This window comes from Morchella sextelata (genome assembly GCF_020137385.1).
Source record: "Morchella sextelata strain SCLS chromosome Unknown scls_9, whole genome shotgun sequence".
Taxonomy (NCBI): Eukaryota; Fungi; Ascomycota; class Pezizomycetes; order Pezizales; family Morchellaceae; genus Morchella; species Morchella sextelata.
This window is the reverse complement of record NW_025408624.1, coordinates 252321-269752: the sequence shown is the minus strand read 5'-3', so window position 1 is coordinate 269752 and position 17432 is coordinate 252321. Positions and strand designations below refer to the sequence as shown.

Genomic DNA, 17432 nt, shown 5'->3' with positions numbered 1-17432 from the left:
TTGAGAAATGAGCTCGAGGATTTCTTTACCACCGAAAACGGACGCACAATATTTACTTAATTTCGAAAGGCAATCGACGAAATTAAAAAAGTCAAGACAGCAGAATTCTTTATTTGATACAGGGATATATATATATATATATGCTTTGTTAGGTCATATTCTTCATGTGAAGTTGTCTAGAAACCACCCGAATTGGGAACGGATAACTGCTTGACGGTCAAGTCTCTACATTCAAGCTTGAGCTGCTCAGCACGATGATGACTCAAGGATAACTAAGCAAATGCTGAGCGACTCTGCCCACTTAACCTTAAAGTAAACTTCAGGGCAAAGCTTTTATAGCAAGAGACATTTAACTAGATTGTAGAATCCACCAGCTTTAGGCCTAGACTCCCCATAGTTGCTACTCGACGCATAACTTTACCCCACACCGCACGCCCTCGACCCCACCCCGAACTACCTACTCTACAGGCACCACTCACCGTTACTACCACTAGCCACCCTTCACATGTGCACTCCAAAAGAACCCCATGTGTTCGTCCTATAAAATCCCCACAACCGCAAAAAACCACCGAGTTCCTCGGCCGCCCACAAAAGCGGGGGTGTCGGTCTTTATTGATCGACTAGAGTACAAGGCTACATGTCTTTGTGAGGGGGTATATGATCCTTTTTTATATACCCCTTTGTGCAACCCCGGCGAAGTTATAGGCAGATCCCGGCGGGGAAAGTGTGGGGTTAATCCCTGCGTTGGTCTTGGCAGGGGAGGTGGTAGGGTTTGGGGGGTTTGGGGATTTGGAAGGGGAGCTGGAAAGACAGGAATACCCTTGGTAGTTGTGTGTAGTGTAGAGAAAGTGGTCTTATTTTACGGGTACCGGTAGCAAGTTCGCTATGCCACTTTTTCGATATCAGAGGTGAGGACGCTCTGGCTGGTGTGTATATAGAATCCCTGGATCCCTGGATCCCTGAACGTCCATCAACGTTCCCATTATGATCCACACTAGTAGTTCTAAATAGACATAAAACAAGCTACTTTATGCTATGGTCCGTCAAGGCCAACCCTTTTCCATAGGGGCCAAAACTCATAGAAGAGATTAGCCAGAGATCGATTCAGACGGAATAATTAATAAGGATTTGGTAGCATTATCAACTCTCTCGGCCCCCACAAAAGATTGTCAGCATTTCTCGACCGGCATGGAAACTTCCAATCACACTCGGCCGATATCAATACAAGTTGTACCATAGCTACCAAGCCACTTTACAGCGATCACAAAGGGGGCCTTTAATATCTCACCAGCGATAATAAAATAGACTTGGGTAGCACAAACCAGTAATAAAGCCGAGGCATAGTCTATGTAAGTAAGTTAGTAGACCCCGTGAAGGTGCTGCAACGTTGGTTCTAAGTTACCACCTGACGATCGCTGGTAATGATCAATATGAAACTTCCAGCCACAACGGGATTTACCGTTTTTTTGGTATATTATAGTGCTATTTGTGTTAGTCATAACAGCACTAGATTCCGGGAAAAGTGTCAGAGTTAAGGCAGATAGTAGATATTATGTGGGTGGGGTAAAATTTGGCCGACCGACGCTGTAGGTTTAGAGATGCTATCAGCGCCCTGGTGGCGCATCATTGTACTCAAAGCCTCAACGAGATTATTTTTGACGTCTCCCAAGGCCGAGAAACTGGAGGAAGATCAGAGTTTGGTTTGTATTTCCCTCGGTAGTCCCGACGGGTCACGATCCGAAACACCGTGGGTATGTATCAATTCTACCAGGAACCCGTTAGCATTCCCGGCAAAGAAGAGTCAAACAATAGGAGTATAATCAGTAGGAATGTTACAAGCAGTAGGAATGCTATAAAGGGGACCTCAATTCCCCTCCATTGACAACTCCATCATCCCACCAACTCCCATTCCCACAGCTCCTTCACAGACTCTCACCATGTTCTCCTCACTCGTCTTCCTCCTTGCTCTTACCTCCATTGTGGGTGCCTCCCCAATTGCGCCCCGCCAGTCTCTCAGCACAACCCGCAACGACATCATCGATGGTGTCTGCAGAGAAGTGACCATCATCTTCGCACGAGGTACTACGGAGACAGGGAACGTTGGCTCTCTCGCGGGTCCCCCATTCTTCAACGCCCTCGTCGCAGATTTATCGAGCACCCAGGTTGCAGTCCAGGGTGTCGACTACCCTGCTGATGTTGCAGGCTTCCTTGCTGGTGGGAGCTCGGCTGGTGCATCGACTATGGCAGGGCATGTCAAGACTATTAAGTCTAGCTGTCCTACTACGAAGATTGTTCTTTCCGGTTACAGGTAGATACCCCCCATCAAATCCAGCGGGACAGGGGCAGAGCTAACCAGTTCCATAGCCAAGGAGCACAAGTGACCCACAAGGCCGCCGCTCTCCTTTCCACCGCTGAGGCAGCCATGGTGTCCTCGATTGTTCTGTTCGGAGACCCAAACGACGGCGATGCATTCCCGGGTACCTTGAACAATCATGTGAAGACGTTCTGTCACACCGGGGACTTGATCTGCGCGGGTACGGCTATCATTTTGGCGCCGCATTTGACGTATAGTGTGGATGCGAGCGATGCTGCTGAATTTGTGGTGAGCAATCTCTAGAGGAACAATTGTGGTTCCTAGTTGGGCAAAGGGGGTCGATGGCCTGGGAAATGAAGGGAAAGATGAAGGGGGTGTTGGGGGGAAAAGGAATGATGTATGTGGGCAGGTACCGCAAGGAATTATTTAGTTATCAAACAATATACTCACCGGTATTCAATCATTGTGCGTTGATTCGATTCTGTAGTGAAATTTGAAGAGGCCCCAATTAGCATAATAACATTTAGGTAGTACTGGGCGCATCCGAGTATAGTAGTGATAGGTGAAATTAGGGCCATCCCTAGAACTCAGTAGGCGCAGGTTTCGGTTATTCCATGAGCAACTGGGCAGGTGCCGTAAGTGTAAAACCGTTCTTCAATCGTCACGAGATATATTATAGATGGTGAGATGAGACAGGGAAGGTAGCGTGTTCTCAGCCTACTTCGTATCCCGCCACATGCACTTGCTGTCACGAACCTTAATTTGACCCCGCCAGTTATACTAACGCCCTTCTATACTATCCCGTCGGGTAAATTTACATGTAGTTATCCTTGGCGCTAAGAATCGCATAGCTTCATACATGTATGTACTTGAACATATTTGTTACAACCTTCATACCTCTTTCCGCAATCCGCATACACAAAAGACCATCCAAGCTTTCTCCCTGTAACTCCTCACACATAACACTCTCAAAACTTCTTCATCCTCATCCAAGGCTGGAGATGAGTTAAAACCAGCTTCTCATCTCATGATCAATATCGTTAGGCACGTGTGTGCCCGAATAACGCCATAGGCTAACAATACAATGTCATACAGTAGCAACCAGCAAACACTACAACGGAGACCAAGTCGGCGTACTGCAAGAAATTGTCCGATCAAGCCAGCTGGATTTGGGTCCCTCGAAACATCTACTTATCCTAGCACACTTTTCTACACCGTAGGAGGCTACGAGTAGTCTCTTATAATCTAAGTCGCATGCAACTATTAACATAGAGGATAAATGACTACTCGCATCTGCCTCCGTCAGAGTATCGAGTCACAATCCCTAGCTCCTCGACTTTATTACGGGGCAGCTACCTATAAAGTGATACGAATATATATTCAGGAGCCAGGTTCTGCATAATTATCGTTATGATCTAATGTTCAGAATTTCACATCACCGCGAATAACGAAACTGCTCCAAAAGGGTATAGCGCGCGTCGGAAAAACATTATTCCTATTAACCGCACAACCACAATCACCAGATATCACGCGATCGATAAGCACAAGATAAGTTTATATTAATTCTTTCATAAACAATACATATTTTTTTTTTCATAAGCTGCGCATCAACACTAAACCACTCTATTCGCCAGACGGACCCGCAAGCACCGAAGATAGCGGGGGCGGAACTCCAAAGTTCGGTGTGCCGTCCGAGTTCCAGTTCACCTTCTGGGCCATGGTGTACCTCCTACCATCACACGCACCAGTAGTGACTGCTGTGGCGTGGTATACATTCCACACCTCCGTCGCGTCGGGACTCATGAAGAATCTATCACGCCATTAGCCTAATCCCAACAAACGAAGGAAAGGAGCAATAATTACCCATTATGCGCAGTCCCCAAGTTTCCATTTGCGCTCGAGAAGACCGGTCCAGTCTTTGTCCACGAAGCAGCCAATAATGGGTCACCAGAGCCCTTGTAGGTCAACAGCCCAATCTGGTAACTCGTAGTCCAGCAATCACTTGCCGCATAGGCAATATATGTCTTTCCACCCCAATACATAGCCGCTGGTCCCTCGTTTACCGGGTTGTTGACCGTCTCCCAGCTGAGCGTTGGCTCCGAGAGAAGATACGGCGTGCCGATGGTCCATGGGTTTGACATTGTGGCGATGTACAGGCTCTGCAGGCCATTGGGGGAGAAGCGTGACCAGACGAGGTACATCTGGGAGGGGAAGCGGAGGATGGTGCTGTCGATACCCCAGACGGTGCTGAGCTGTCCCTTGTAGCTGTAGGTATCCCAAGGGCTGGAGCCACCGACGAGGACGTGGAGGTGCTGGTTGTCGCAGCAGGCGGCGGTTCCAGCAGTGTAGTAGAGGTACCAGCTGTGCGGTATACGTTAGTCTCTAACTCCGCTCATTAACTCACTGACCAGCAACGAGGAGTACAAACATAGAATCGATATAATGAAGCTCTAAACCACACAATTAGCATCACCCTCACTAGTACTTCACCTCCGCCGCCAAAACAGAAAACAAACAAAACACATACCAGGAGCCCAGAAGTTCCCCGCCCTTGCAGTGGTAGTATCTGTCCAAACCACCTTCGGCGTCGCCGTCTTCAACCCACCCAGCGTTGTCGCCCTCGTCAATTGGATATTCGTCCATGTCGTCGTAGTAAGATAGTAGTACCCGCCAGTGTACACAATATGCGGATCACTACCATTGGGGTCTTTAAGCGGGTTCGTATACGTCGCCGCGCTCACCAGCTGCAGCGCCGCCAGCAATGTCGTAAGAAGGGCCTTGAAACGCATGTTTTCTTCCACTCAAGTTTGGTATATACCTCGAGATGAGGGAGCTTTGTGGTTTGAAGAGTAAGTATCTAGTTTGCTCCTAGGGGCCTTTTATAGACGCCTTTTTTCGCCTTTTCGTGGGATCGAGCCCCGACGGCCGCGACGGCGAACGGCCGGAGCGTGCCGAGTGTTATGCATAAAACGTGGATTAAGCTTCTTTGTTTAGCCTATTCACTGTATCTTGGTACTGCGCGGGGGGAGGGGTTTGGGATTTCTAATGTGCCTAAAGCTAACCGAGGGGCCTGCAGATCATCATCAGGAGAGTATTTCTATCTACCCCCCCGTAGTTGTGCTCCGACGGAGACGGATTGTTGCGAGCGCTCGGGATATTGGCGTGGTCGATCCGGCGAGATGGCGAGTTACTCCTGAGCGTTTTATTATAGCCTGTTGCCTATTGTACTCTACATTCTACATGGTGGTGAGGCTTGACGTCATTGGGCGAGTGGAATTGGTAAGGAATGTCATGAGTTTTATATAAGAAGGGTTGATATTACTTTGGACAAGGTTTATGAAAGCATTACTTTTGGGGTCTTCACGTGAGCGAGTTTCTTGCGACTCCATATGGGTAAGATAAGAATAGATCGTTCAAATATTTCATAGATTTGGATTCAAGAAATCATCGGAGTTACAATACTTCAGTAATTAAAAATTCCACATACATATTAATTTCGAAAAGGAGTTGCCGAGTGATCACTCATGATTACTACTAAAACGTCACTACACCCTCTGCCCTAACATCCCTCGAACTCGCGCTAACTTCCACTCCATACTGAGTGCCCCTAGCAACCTTCCACTCACCGCTATCCCAATAACTGACATCCCTCTTAGTGACCACAAACACCGCAGTCTTCGTCTCTCCTGGCTGCAGCGATAATTTCTCAAAGCCCCTCAGTTGCCGCACTGGTGAGTTCGTCGACGATGGATACTTCAGGTACAGTTGTGCCACTTCCTTGCCGGCGACCGAGCCGCTGTTTGTGATCGAGACGCTAATGTTGAAGAGGGGTGCCATGAAATCTGTTGAATCAACCTCGTCGAAAGGCTCTGTGATTGTTAGGGAGTTGGCGTCATAAGTAAAGTTTGTGTAGGCTTCAACAACAGTTAGCATAACTCGCTCTTCGCTTAGAAAGAGCCATGCATAAGCTAACTTACACAATCCATAACCAAACTCAAACCTAGGCTCAATGTTGTTCTTATCAAACCACTTATAATCTATAAACAGTCCCTCCGAGAACTCTTGCTCTGGTTGGAACCCGGTCCAGTCGTACTGAACCTTACAGCAGTAGTCATCCTCAGTCTTGCCCATGGTATATGGTAGTTTTCCACTCGGGTTAACATCTCCCCAAAGTACATCAACAAGTGAGTTCCCGCTTTCCTGACCCGGGAGATGAGCAAGCAGTACAGCTGTCACGTTCGGGTTCTCAATCCATTCTTCAACCAGGATGGGTCCAACAGAATGAATCACTACCACTGTGTTACTACATGAGGCAGCAACTGTTTTGACTAGCGTATCGCCGTCTCTCCAGGCCTAGAAAACAATTTAGTTCACTAAGAAGTCACTCCTCACAAGGAAGCAACACTTACAGTAAGATTATTACGGTCGCCATAGTTCCCCTCAACTGAGTTAGTTCCCTCGCCAGATCGGGAGTTAACAAACGCAAAACAAACATCCTTTCCCGCGGCTTTCTCCTGGATCTCTGTATACGCATAGTCATCCAGCACACTCTCGACAACTGCGCCTATGTCCGCAGCCTTTGCCGTGATTGCTTGCAAAGGATCAATAAGATACTCAAATGTACCAGTGCCACTGCCCCAGCCGACTGCTAAGGTCCCGGCCGAGCAGGCCCCAAAGGTCCCGCACGAGGACTCTGGAATTGGGCCTGCGTCGTTTCCGAATACACCAATTGAGAGAGCTGTGCTGGAGAGTGGAAGGCTTCCGGTATTCTTGAGGAGAGTGGTGCCCTCAGCTGCAATCCTGCGTATCAGAGTTGCATGGGCGGGCTGGGCAGCTTGCACATGAAAGTTGATTTGGCCGATATAACCACGGTCTAGAAATACGCCTGTATGTATGTTTCAATCATTAAATAGTTCTTGGTAATACTTGGGAAGTACTAACCAAACTCATCTGAACTCCAAGTGGAGAACGACACATTCGGCCAATTGGTCTCTTGTCGCATCTTATACCAGCTAGCAACCAACCTGATCACCATCTCATCCAGTCTTGTACCATTTGTACTTGCACCATCAGAAGCTGGAAGTAACGCTGCAACAGTCCCAGTCGCTCCAATATCTCCAGGCATAATTACATCCACCCCTCCCCGAGCTGCAAGGGATGGTATAGCAGAGGCGAACCAGTCTGTCATTACAAATCCCTTAAAATTTAGACCACCTGAAGCATTGGACTTCAGGTGGTCACGGATAAGGGTCGTTGATTCGCAAGAGTACTCATTGTTAACCTAGTTTGAAGGTTTAATCTACTAGAACTTAGATATTAGAGAAAGGGGAATAATACCCGCTGGTAGGAACACATGACACTCCCAGCACCAGCTTCAACTGCATCCACAAAGGGCCATTCGTAGAGCTCTCTGAGAGTTCGTTCATCGATCTGACTGCTCAAACTTGCCAATATTGGTCTGTCCAAATTGGGTATGTTCTCGATGACGAGGCGATATCGCTCCTCTAATCAAGCATACCTAGAATTAATATCCAGTTCCTCCATTGCAAAGTCGCGGACTGGGCGAGTAAACTCACGCTCATTTCCAACGAAATGCTTTGCACAAGCTATCACACCCTCATCTTGGAGTCCCTTAACACTCTCCGCATTGGCCACACCAGTCAGGTACGGATCCGAACCAAACGCTTCCCAATTACGGCCCGCAGCCGGTGCCCTAACTTGTTAGCACAAGTCAATTCCCCGGAAAAATAAAATTTAGACGGCCGGGTTCAAACCTTCCGAGTCCTCCGGCAACAGGGGCTAGAGCAACGTTGACACCCTTGAGGCGGTTTTCAACCCCCATCGCCCGGGATCGAAGATATACCAATTCCTCTACGCAAAGAGGTTAGCATAGGTTACACGGATAAAAATAGTAAGTTTAATTAATTAAAGAGAATTAATTCTTGCAAATATGTATGTACTTACTATCCCAGGTGCTGCCGGTAGTGATTCCCGCGGGGAAAACACTCACTTTGTCAGTGCCGCGAACACCAACTGGCCCATCTTGAAAACACATCTCACGAAATCTTCACAGATTCTCTTGTTAGGAGCAGCTCTTAAAACTCCTTACAGGTTTGATGTATATAATACATACCCTAAACGATCGATATCTTGGGTATTCCCACTGCAGGGCCCAAAGGAAATTCCAGACCCAGACGACAGCGATATCTTCTCGAGAGTATTCAATTTTGCCACAAATGTTTTGGAAAGAGCATACGCTTCATCCCATGTCCGTAGCTCGCGCGCTGCTCCAAACTGGCTCGAGATGTCATCGTGGTCACCGCACAGGACGAGTGTTGCTAGGCAAAGCCAAGGGGTCAGATACTTCATTTTGAATGAAATAACTCTTGCGAAACGTCTTGGTGATAAGAGAAAGAAGAGATCAATACCTCGGTTCTTATACTCCGGGGAACAATTATCTACTCTTGAAGATATACGTAATTCTCCGCATCCGTGCTCTAGAGTAGGTGGTACATGAACGTCGAGTAGCGTGGGCTCAACTGGAGTTCGCGACCCGCTCGGTAATTAATTAGAAGTACGTCTGTGGGCCAGTCTTTCTTGCCTTAAGTGTCTTCATATATACTATAGATGCTGAATAGATATTTCCATTCTATAGATGCGTTTAGGCGCAGATATATGGCCTTTAAGACATGTGGTATTCCCATGGATGAGGATAGTAAATACGAAGTCCAATACGTATACTGAACCACGAATCAAATTAATCATTACTCCAAGGGACATGGTGCGACTCCTGAGAATGATCGCCTTGGAAAGAACGCAAAGCTTTGTATTCTCGTGTTTATTTGATTGTCTTTGGTCAGGCCCCGGATCCTGTCCTACCACACTGAGCCCAGCGCCATTCCAGATGAGGGCCTCTTCCCGACGGGCCTTGACTACTTGCCCAATGGCTGAGCTGATTTCACGCGAAATTAGATTAAGTTCCAGATCTACTCTATGGATAAAGTCAAAACACGCGGGCGCTAACTAGGACAAGGATGGGTAGTTTCTCCACAAATCGACTAACTAGGTTAATTAATTGGCCAAGCCATTGAGGATATATCGATATCTAGTGATGCAGTCTGCAAGTTTGGAAGTTCAGATGAGAATAATACCATGGAGTTACGATAGAATAAACCAACCTTATTTTTGGCTGACATGATTGCTGGAATCTACCTTCTGACTCGCCGGCACATGTGAAAACCATCACGCATGGCTGGTTACTCCGTGTGATAAATGCCACATTTTCATCGCCATTGGAGGACATACAAATTTGTCACAATACGAGGTGTATTCATCAAGATTGTGGTGATGCATTAGTCTTATGGTAGGATGGGTGACTGCTCTGCGAATATATAGAAGATGGTGCCGGTGGGGAAACGTGCGAGCCAAGAAGAAGAGAAGCCAGAAGGAGGTTTATTTATACTTCACCAACAGAGCCATAATATTATCAAAGCCACTGTGTACTTATGCCACCTAAACACGTGGCACGATATTGCGTGGCGGTAAGAACTCTAAACTACTGACACCAGTAAATCCGGTACATACGTTGTTACGTCCTTTCATAAAAGAACTCAACAAGAACAACCTCCCGCCTTTCTTCTTCTTGTATAGTCTATTACAAGCACATGTAGTAATCCTTTAAACGTATCCACTCGATTCACCGTCGGAGTAGTCATGACTCATGAGCCATCACTCGTCGTTTTGATCCCACACGTGCACACCCTGAGTTCCCCCCACTCCCCTACCTCTTTTTTTTTTCCTCTTTTGAATTCTACTTACGCTATAAGTGACCCCATTTTCCATTTACTTATGAGTGCTTGATGTTGAGCATATGCATGATGAGAGAGCTCTTATATACAGCCACTCATCAAAAGTGTTCGTGATTTAGTTTTAATGTTAGTGCGCAGTGTGGCGCACCCGTAACGTTGATGTTATTAATGTTGAGATTCAAAACAACGAAAAATATGTGATCTAGTTCGTGACTATGTGTAAAAAGAGATAGGTCATTGATCTTGTTCTTCATTGATTCCGGGCGCCATTGATCACTGGGAAAGTCTTCTCTTGGGTTTTTTTGATGGTCCGCCACGGTTACCTATGGAGAAATGTCTCACTCCGAAATCGGAATCACGAACACTTTTGCAGAGTGGCTGTATATATATTTCATATTCAATATTCCGATGTCCTCATTCAAATCCGGGGAGGTCTGTGGGCTTACATACATACATGTACGTAACGTACTAGATATAACCCAAACCTAGAACGACTCACAAACATGCAGTACTGAGCATTTAGGAAGCATCCAGGGAGGGGCATCCAAGCAAAATGCAAACCCGGCAGCAAAAAGCTTAAGTACTGCAGGAAGTTAGACATCGGGCCTAGTTACCCGCCCCTGGGCCGATAGCCCGGCGACGGTAACATGGCAAAGCACTTCTCTAGTTAAACCGCTCTAGATCTCTCACCTGCGCGCGGGACCAGATCAGATCTATCTACTGTTTTTCTGTTTTTAACTGGCACTATTAGTCTTGGCGGTAGAGATCTAATCTAATCGAGTCCTATCAACCACTCTTGCACCCCATATATATTGGAGAGCTGGTATGGTCTTCTCATCACAGCAATTCTTATGCTACACGCTCGCAGTGGTTAATATGACTGAATACCATCCATTAGAGGACGTCCGCTACGTTTTCCGGCTCAAATATCGATGAAAGAATGCGTACTGCAGTCTTCCAGTCGATTCTGCATCTACTTCGAAAATCCAAATGTATGTGGTTACCATCTCTTTGGTCCTCAAGCTCTGAAATTCTATTCCCAGCAGGTATGTACATATCTTCGCTGAGTTCGAATTCTTACGCCGCTTGCAACTCCTAGGTTCTGTCAAAGATCTATCATTAGGATATCGCCATTTATCCCGACACAAAAACATAGCACGGCCCGGATAAAAGTTATATTCCATATATTCCAGTACATTCTCGCATTCGCCCCAGAACGAATAAGCCCAGCGCACGTTCTACGAGAAACATTAAGTCATCGCCAAGCATCCAACGTCCAAATCGTGCTTTGGCCATGCAAACCTTGGAAGACCCCCGTGTAGCCAAGCTTTCCAGCCAAGCCATCGTCAGGAACGTTGTAACCAGATGTCAAAACCCTAACCCAATGACCGCTCAATGACGTAGCATCGCAACATCCATATCCACCAGCGCAGACAAAATCGATATAAAACCCTCGATTTCCTGTCTCAAAGTTCTCAGCGCAGGCAAAGCGATATCGATACCATTATTCCTCGAAAGAAAATCCTCCCAAAAAACAGATTCAGAAATGCCGCTAAAAGACACAGTCCGCGAGACCGTCCGCGGCGAAATCGCCGGCGTCACCGCACTCGGCAAAGAGGCTGCGGCTTCAGGAGCCTACCTGTACCCCATCAAGGGGATATACTACTTTACCCACAACCGCTCCCTGTGGAAGCCACTAACCTCCCGGCTAGCACCCCTCCTGGGTCTCAGCGCCGGTGTCATCACGTCCATGTTCCTTTTCACGTACGTCTCCCTTCTCCCCGCGCCAATAACCCCACAGCTAACAAGCGTAAAAAAACAGCTACATACCCCAGTCCTTCCTCCTTACATTCGTCAACGGCCCCATCGCCTGGCTAACCACCATCGTCCTCGTTCTCTCCGAGTCCGCCGCCATCATCACCGCGCTCGCGCGTAGCTTCCTCATCGACGAAGCGCTCACAGACATCTTCGACGCCGTCCTCCTGCAAGAGGGACTTACGCGCCTCGTACAGAACGGGAGAGAGCTCAACCCCTCCGGAAGCGCAATGGAGCGGCTCGGAAAGACCATCAAGCGGCCGTTCCAGAAGTTCACGCTCAAGAGCCTGATCAGCTACCTTGTGTGGCTGCCGCTAAACCTCATCCCGGTGGTGGGGACGGTGATATTTATTTTTGTGCAGGCGAGGAAGAACGGGCCGGGGTTTCATGAGAGGTGGTTCCAGCTGAAGGGGTATACTGCGAAGCAGAAGGCAGTGTTTGTGGAGAGGAATAAGCCGGCGTATATTGGGTGAGTTTTGCGTTTCCCTATCTGGCTATGATGGCGGTGGTGGTGGTGGTACTAACTAGGCCGGTGTGATAGATTCGGGACCGTAGCGATGCTGCTGCAGCTAGTGCCTATCGCCTCGATCTTCTTCTCATACACGAACACGGTCGGCGCGGCGCTGTGGGCCGTTGACATTGAGAAGAAGCAGAGGCCCGCGAAGGGGAAGGCAGTCGGTGGTGTGAATGTTGGCGAGGAGGCGGTGGATCGGAAGGAGTTGTAGATGGGTGTCTTTTTTTTATTATTGATGATTTAATGTGGGGGATTTAGTAGCTAGTAATATATTCTTTTTTCTTTTCGTACTGATATAAATGCTGTGGTTGTTGCTTAATTAAAGCGAAATGAAATGGAGTGACAGCGGCTTGCGTCACTTGGTATCACTCGCACTAGTGGACTAGCGCACTTACCCCACGAGCCCGGCCCCAATTCTAACGTCCCGTTGCCCATAGCCTTTCCAGGTAAAAACCTAACCCGAAATCAACCCTCAGCTTTCTCCCACCTACCGACCACCACCACCACCACCACCACCCCCACCCACCTGTAGAAACCGCAGCACCACACCGCATCAACCGCCGCAAAAGACGACGATACGCCCAACCCCACCCCTCTCCCGAACCCAAAACCAAACCTGCATCTGGGTATTTAAAGCTGGTGACGCCTCCATCCGGGGCACCGAAAATCCAACCAAATCAATCAAAGAATACTCCATGACCCAAGCAAGGACGTCGACATGTACACGTTGAAACGCTCAGAGCTCATACCCCCACGGGTGACGTATTTAGCAACTAGCTCATCAAAGCTACCTTGGTCGCGGGTGCCACACACAACACCACAACTACAGCATTGACCCGTTCTAAAACAAACCACCAGCGAGTCCCTCACCCGACAGTCCTTCAGCGGAACTCAGGACACCGCATCTCTTCGAGCGATGAGCGATTGGGAAGCAAAGCCCAATTGTAAACGCCCAGTACGCCAAGGCTTGAAAGGGGCGGGTAGCTAGCTAGCTGGACATACCTTGATGGAGAAATCTCAGCTGGGGCCTTAAGTAGGCCCAGGCTCACCGTTCGCATAAGAATCCAGGCTAGGAGATGAAAAGGAGTACAAAGGCTTGAGATTATCCTCCTCTCTCCCATGGGGCAAGGGACACAGCAAACCTCCGCGTACAGACCGGAACGTTCTATGCTTCCCCCGCCCTCCGATCTTACAAATCCTGTGGGCCGTCCGTCGGTGCCGCCTGTATGTCTCCGGCTGACGAACCGAACCCACCCACCTGCTTCTTCGACCTCTGAGTATGACATATGAGAACATCATTGTAGGCAGTGGACTTCCTGGACCTCCGAAACACGCACATTCCTCTCAGCCATGCCCAAGCCTGTAATGACTAGACCAAAACTGCCCGGAAGATTTTGTCAGACACTATACCTGCTACGACGCATCAACCTGGAAGTACGGGGACAGATATGAGCGCGAGGGGCTAGGACCGGTTACCATCCAAGAAGTAGCTCAGATTTCAACCCCACATGTGCGTAGCAATCAAGCGCACAAAAACAGAAACGATGCTTACTCGCCTATAGGGTCCGACTCAGACCCCTCCAGTTAAATAGCGGTCACTACGTTTATCTCGCGCAAGATATCGAGGCAATGGCCCATCTCTCTGCCTCAAAAGACAAAATGAGTTGCACCAAAAATTGGGTTGTAGAGCGAGTGATAGCTCATGATTCGGGGTGGAACATCGCCGGTTGGATTAGTCTCGTGCCCATAATGTGCCGATACGGCGCATTCTGGTGTAATAGGTCTTTTTCATTTAGTGGCTTATTTTCTTGGGGATATTAGCGTCAGAGGGGCTATCGGGGAGGCTTTTCGGGGGGGGTGGTATTTTGTATGGGCTCAGCACACCCTGAAAACACTCCGAACTAGCATAAAATTCGGATACTAGGGGAGGTTCTCTGAGCCTTAAATCCTTGCGAGTTTGCCATACAAAACCAAGGATTTCGAGGTCTTAGAATTTCTCCAAACTGCTTGACTCTCCGAGAGCCTCCCGAGTCACTCGGACATTTTTCGGAGAAAATTCGAAGAATCTCCAGAAGCTTAGTACACCAGACTGTGCATATGGCGCATATGGTGCACAGTCTGAGAACGAGACTAGAACTTGGTACATGTATGCATGTAGCGTGTACTAATGTACTTCAGCTACATGTACTTTTGGAGCAACGACGAAACTGGTTTCACGACGTACAGGGACTATTGGCAGTCGAGGGGGGTGACGCTCAGGGCGATATCTAGAACATTGATTGATGGAAACCCGGTATCCGTCGCTACCCTCAATGAATATAAAAATCGATTACTTACCAATCAGTAATAGTGCAATGTCTAGAGTATAGCCGGATCCGGAAGGGTGCATGTGCTGGATAAGTCAATCAGTCAATGAACAGTATTAGAAATTGGACGGGGCATTTGAATTATGTAAAGAGAGGGGAGATAGCTCTACAGGCAGAGACCAGTGAGTGCCATAACTGGAAGGTTGCGTGCATGAATGACATATCAATCATAGTGATGGGGGTGAGACTGCTCGAGACCGGACTCGCCAAGTCTGAGAATTCTCAGCAATAATGAAAACGTTGCAACCACAATAATCCAGTCTGGTATTGAATATACGCTGCTATAAAAACTCGAGTGGAAATAACAACAGGCAGATCTAGTTGTGGAAACTACGAAAATTTATATGAAAAGGGTTGATACCTGAGGTCAACATTCTGCTGGGTTCTCTTCCTTTTCTGACAATTTATTGGATTATAACAGACGATTTTATGAGAGTGTTCTCATCAGAATGACCCACTTATTTCCTTAAATATACTAGTATTACCTCGCTTATGCTAATTCACGCTGTCTCGAGATGTCTCGAGACTTTTCTCTCAATTCTCGAGACCAAAAGTCTCACGGGTTTCCTGAGAAGTCTCAGGCTCACCCCCATCACTAATCAATCAGTCAGTCGGTTATTCAGTCAGTCAGTCGGTCGGTCGGTCGGTCGGTCAGCCGGTCAGTCACTCAATGAGCCAGTCGGTCAATTAATTATACAATCATACAATCATACAATCATACAATCAAGATTATTAGAGTTAGTGGCCGGGTGATAATGTATGATTCAATCTCAAACTCACGTGATACCAGGGATGCAATCTGAGATGCTTATGCTCCTAGATATCTATATACAGCGTTTCCCTATGAAGCAAACACACAACGGAACGAGTAGAGAGGGCCTCCACCATAAAATTTAATACACAATTTAGTACTAGGCCCGTAGCTAAGAAATATTTTGCATGGTGGAGGTCCTCTCTGCTCATAGGGAACGCTGTATACATTTATTTCTAAAAGTTATCTACAAAATAGAATATTTTTCGTCTAGGGAATCTATGTAAATGCTTGGCGACTGCAGGTATGAGCTGATGACATCCCTCAATCGCACCTTCCATCTTTCCATCCAGTCCTCCACCGCTCCTCCCACTTCGAGCAATCAAACTCGCTCTTTCCAAGCTTCACATTGACGTTATTATGTGCCTTGCACATCCATAACCCAAACTCGCTTCTGCCGCTCAAGTGTCCTCTTCCCTTTTCTTCTTCCATAACCTTGAGTTTGTTCTCCGGCTCCTTTAAATACTCCTGAAAGTCCTCGGCACATACCCAGCAAGGATAGACCCGTGAGAATAACGTTATGAATTTCTTCATTTCGGTTTGCTGGGTTGGCGTGGCACTCGAAGGGTATGTGGCTGCTATGGTGTGTAGAAGGGTCCAGGTAGAGCGACCGAGGGTTTCTACGTCAGGAGGGCAGTCAGAGGGTACTATATAGAATGTCAATTGCCTGTATTTGTCTTCCAATACATGAACCTAGATGTTCCTTACATGTTATGGGAACAATAGTAGCAGCAGAAGCCTCTGCTGCAGCAGGACTACTAGACTTTCTTTTGGCATGCATTTTCGTCCAGTCCCGGAAGCTAGTACATGAGCGACATCTATTTTCAGTCTCACAATACTATTAGTCTTCTACACTCCCGGGAATCCTTCTCCCAGAGGCAAACTCACGGTTTTCCGTCCTTGCCTAGTACCACTGGGCCTTTCGGGAACGACTTTTTTGTCTCTGGTGCTGCCGCAAATTCGGAGGGAGGTAATTCGGACATGATGGTCGCTACTCAGTACACTGGGTTGATGCGTAATATGTCTAGTGGCAAGTGCCGAGAGGACTTTGATTTGTAAGAATATATGTAGTTACCCGGTCTCCGATAGTCTGCACTGTTATGAACCCAGTTGTCTTGACATGGGCTCATGATCATGCTAGACCAGAGCTTAACTGGATCACACAACACACAACAATAACGCTTTTACCACTGGAGTATGAGCAGCTTAATTTGAGGGAATAAAAATGTAAGCAGAAAAAAGAACCTTCACAGGGTCTAATGATAATCCAATTGCACGAAATTATCTAAGGATTTATTATCAGTAGGTTGAGATCATGCAATCCTGCATGCGCAGGACATTGTACAACACATTCAGTAGACGCCTTCAACGCCAGGACTCAGGAGCCACCATCCTTCGTCTCTTGCGCATTCTCAACGCTTTGAAATAGTAGGTCTTTCTTTAAATAAAAAAAAGAAACCACAAGAGATTGCGCCAGAACGCTCTCGGTAACTACCATCACTGGGAACCTCTTACCGTCGTATCCGGCCCAACCATTTGGCAGCTGGATATATCTATGCACCAACAAAAGATACATATCCTCGGATGCGCCCTACCCAGTCAGTCCCATGAACGTGCATTAAACAACTACTTGATTTTTCATTACACGCGTCTTGTTACGAGATGTGTGTTATTTGTATATTTTAGTTCAAATAATCTGTTGTATGGACAAGCTGTAAAGATCCTAAAGCTCCCTCAGCTACCGGCATGTCACAAGCCATGTGTGCCATTAGATGTGGGGTCGGTTCGTATATGATCCGGCAGC

General features: G+C 47.4%; 6 protein-coding genes across 6 annotated transcripts; 2 read left to right on the top strand and 4 right to left on the bottom strand.

Moving 5' to 3' along the window:
* Nucleotides 1–1202: 1202 nt before the first annotated feature.
* H6S33_012758 (uncharacterized protein) lies at nt 1203–1627 on the bottom strand (the record flags this gene model as incomplete). Its single annotated transcript, XM_044844565.1, has 3 exons — nt 1203–1345; nt 1406–1506; nt 1584–1627. The coding sequence occupies 3 exons, from the start codon at nt 1625–1627 to the stop codon at nt 1203–1205; spliced, it is 288 nt and encodes a 95-aa protein (XP_044694467.1).
* Nucleotides 1628–1937: 310 nt separating this feature from the next.
* Nucleotides 1938–2617, top strand: H6S33_012757 (uncharacterized protein; the record flags this gene model as incomplete). The annotated part of the gene is made up of 2 exons (XM_044844564.1): nt 1938–2308; nt 2365–2617. The coding sequence occupies 2 exons, from the start codon at nt 1938–1940 to the stop codon at nt 2615–2617; spliced, it is 624 nt and encodes a 207-aa protein (XP_044694466.1).
* Nucleotides 2618–3937: 1320 nt separating this feature from the next.
* H6S33_012756 (uncharacterized protein) lies at nt 3938–5103 on the bottom strand (the record flags this gene model as incomplete). Its single annotated transcript, XM_044844559.1, has 4 exons — nt 3938–4124; nt 4178–4675; nt 4719–4764; nt 4842–5103. 4 exons carry the CDS (start codon nt 5101–5103, stop codon nt 3938–3940), a joined length of 993 nt encoding a protein of 330 aa, XP_044694465.1.
* Nucleotides 5104–5848: 745 nt separating this feature from the next.
* H6S33_012755 (uncharacterized protein) lies at nt 5849–8683 on the bottom strand (the record flags this gene model as incomplete). The annotated part of the gene is made up of 9 exons (XM_044844548.1): nt 5849–6228; nt 6292–6667; nt 6724–7199; nt 7256–7595; nt 7652–7818; nt 7891–8027; nt 8089–8185; nt 8279–8379; nt 8448–8683. 9 exons carry the CDS (start codon nt 8681–8683, stop codon nt 5849–5851), a joined length of 2310 nt encoding a protein of 769 aa, XP_044694464.1.
* Nucleotides 8684–11668: 2985 nt separating this feature from the next.
* Nucleotides 11669–12662, top strand: H6S33_012754 (uncharacterized protein; the record flags this gene model as incomplete). The annotated part of the gene is made up of 3 exons (XM_044844537.1): nt 11669–11886; nt 11945–12406; nt 12479–12662. 3 exons carry the CDS (start codon nt 11669–11671, stop codon nt 12660–12662), a joined length of 864 nt encoding a protein of 287 aa, XP_044694463.1.
* A 3230-nt stretch (nt 12663–15892) lies between these two features.
* Nucleotides 15893–16611, bottom strand: H6S33_012753 (uncharacterized protein; the record flags this gene model as incomplete). The annotated part of the gene is made up of 3 exons (XM_044844526.1): nt 15893–16275; nt 16337–16428; nt 16517–16611. 3 exons carry the CDS (start codon nt 16609–16611, stop codon nt 15893–15895), a joined length of 570 nt encoding a protein of 189 aa, XP_044694462.1.
* Nucleotides 16612–17432: the final 821 nt, after the last annotated feature.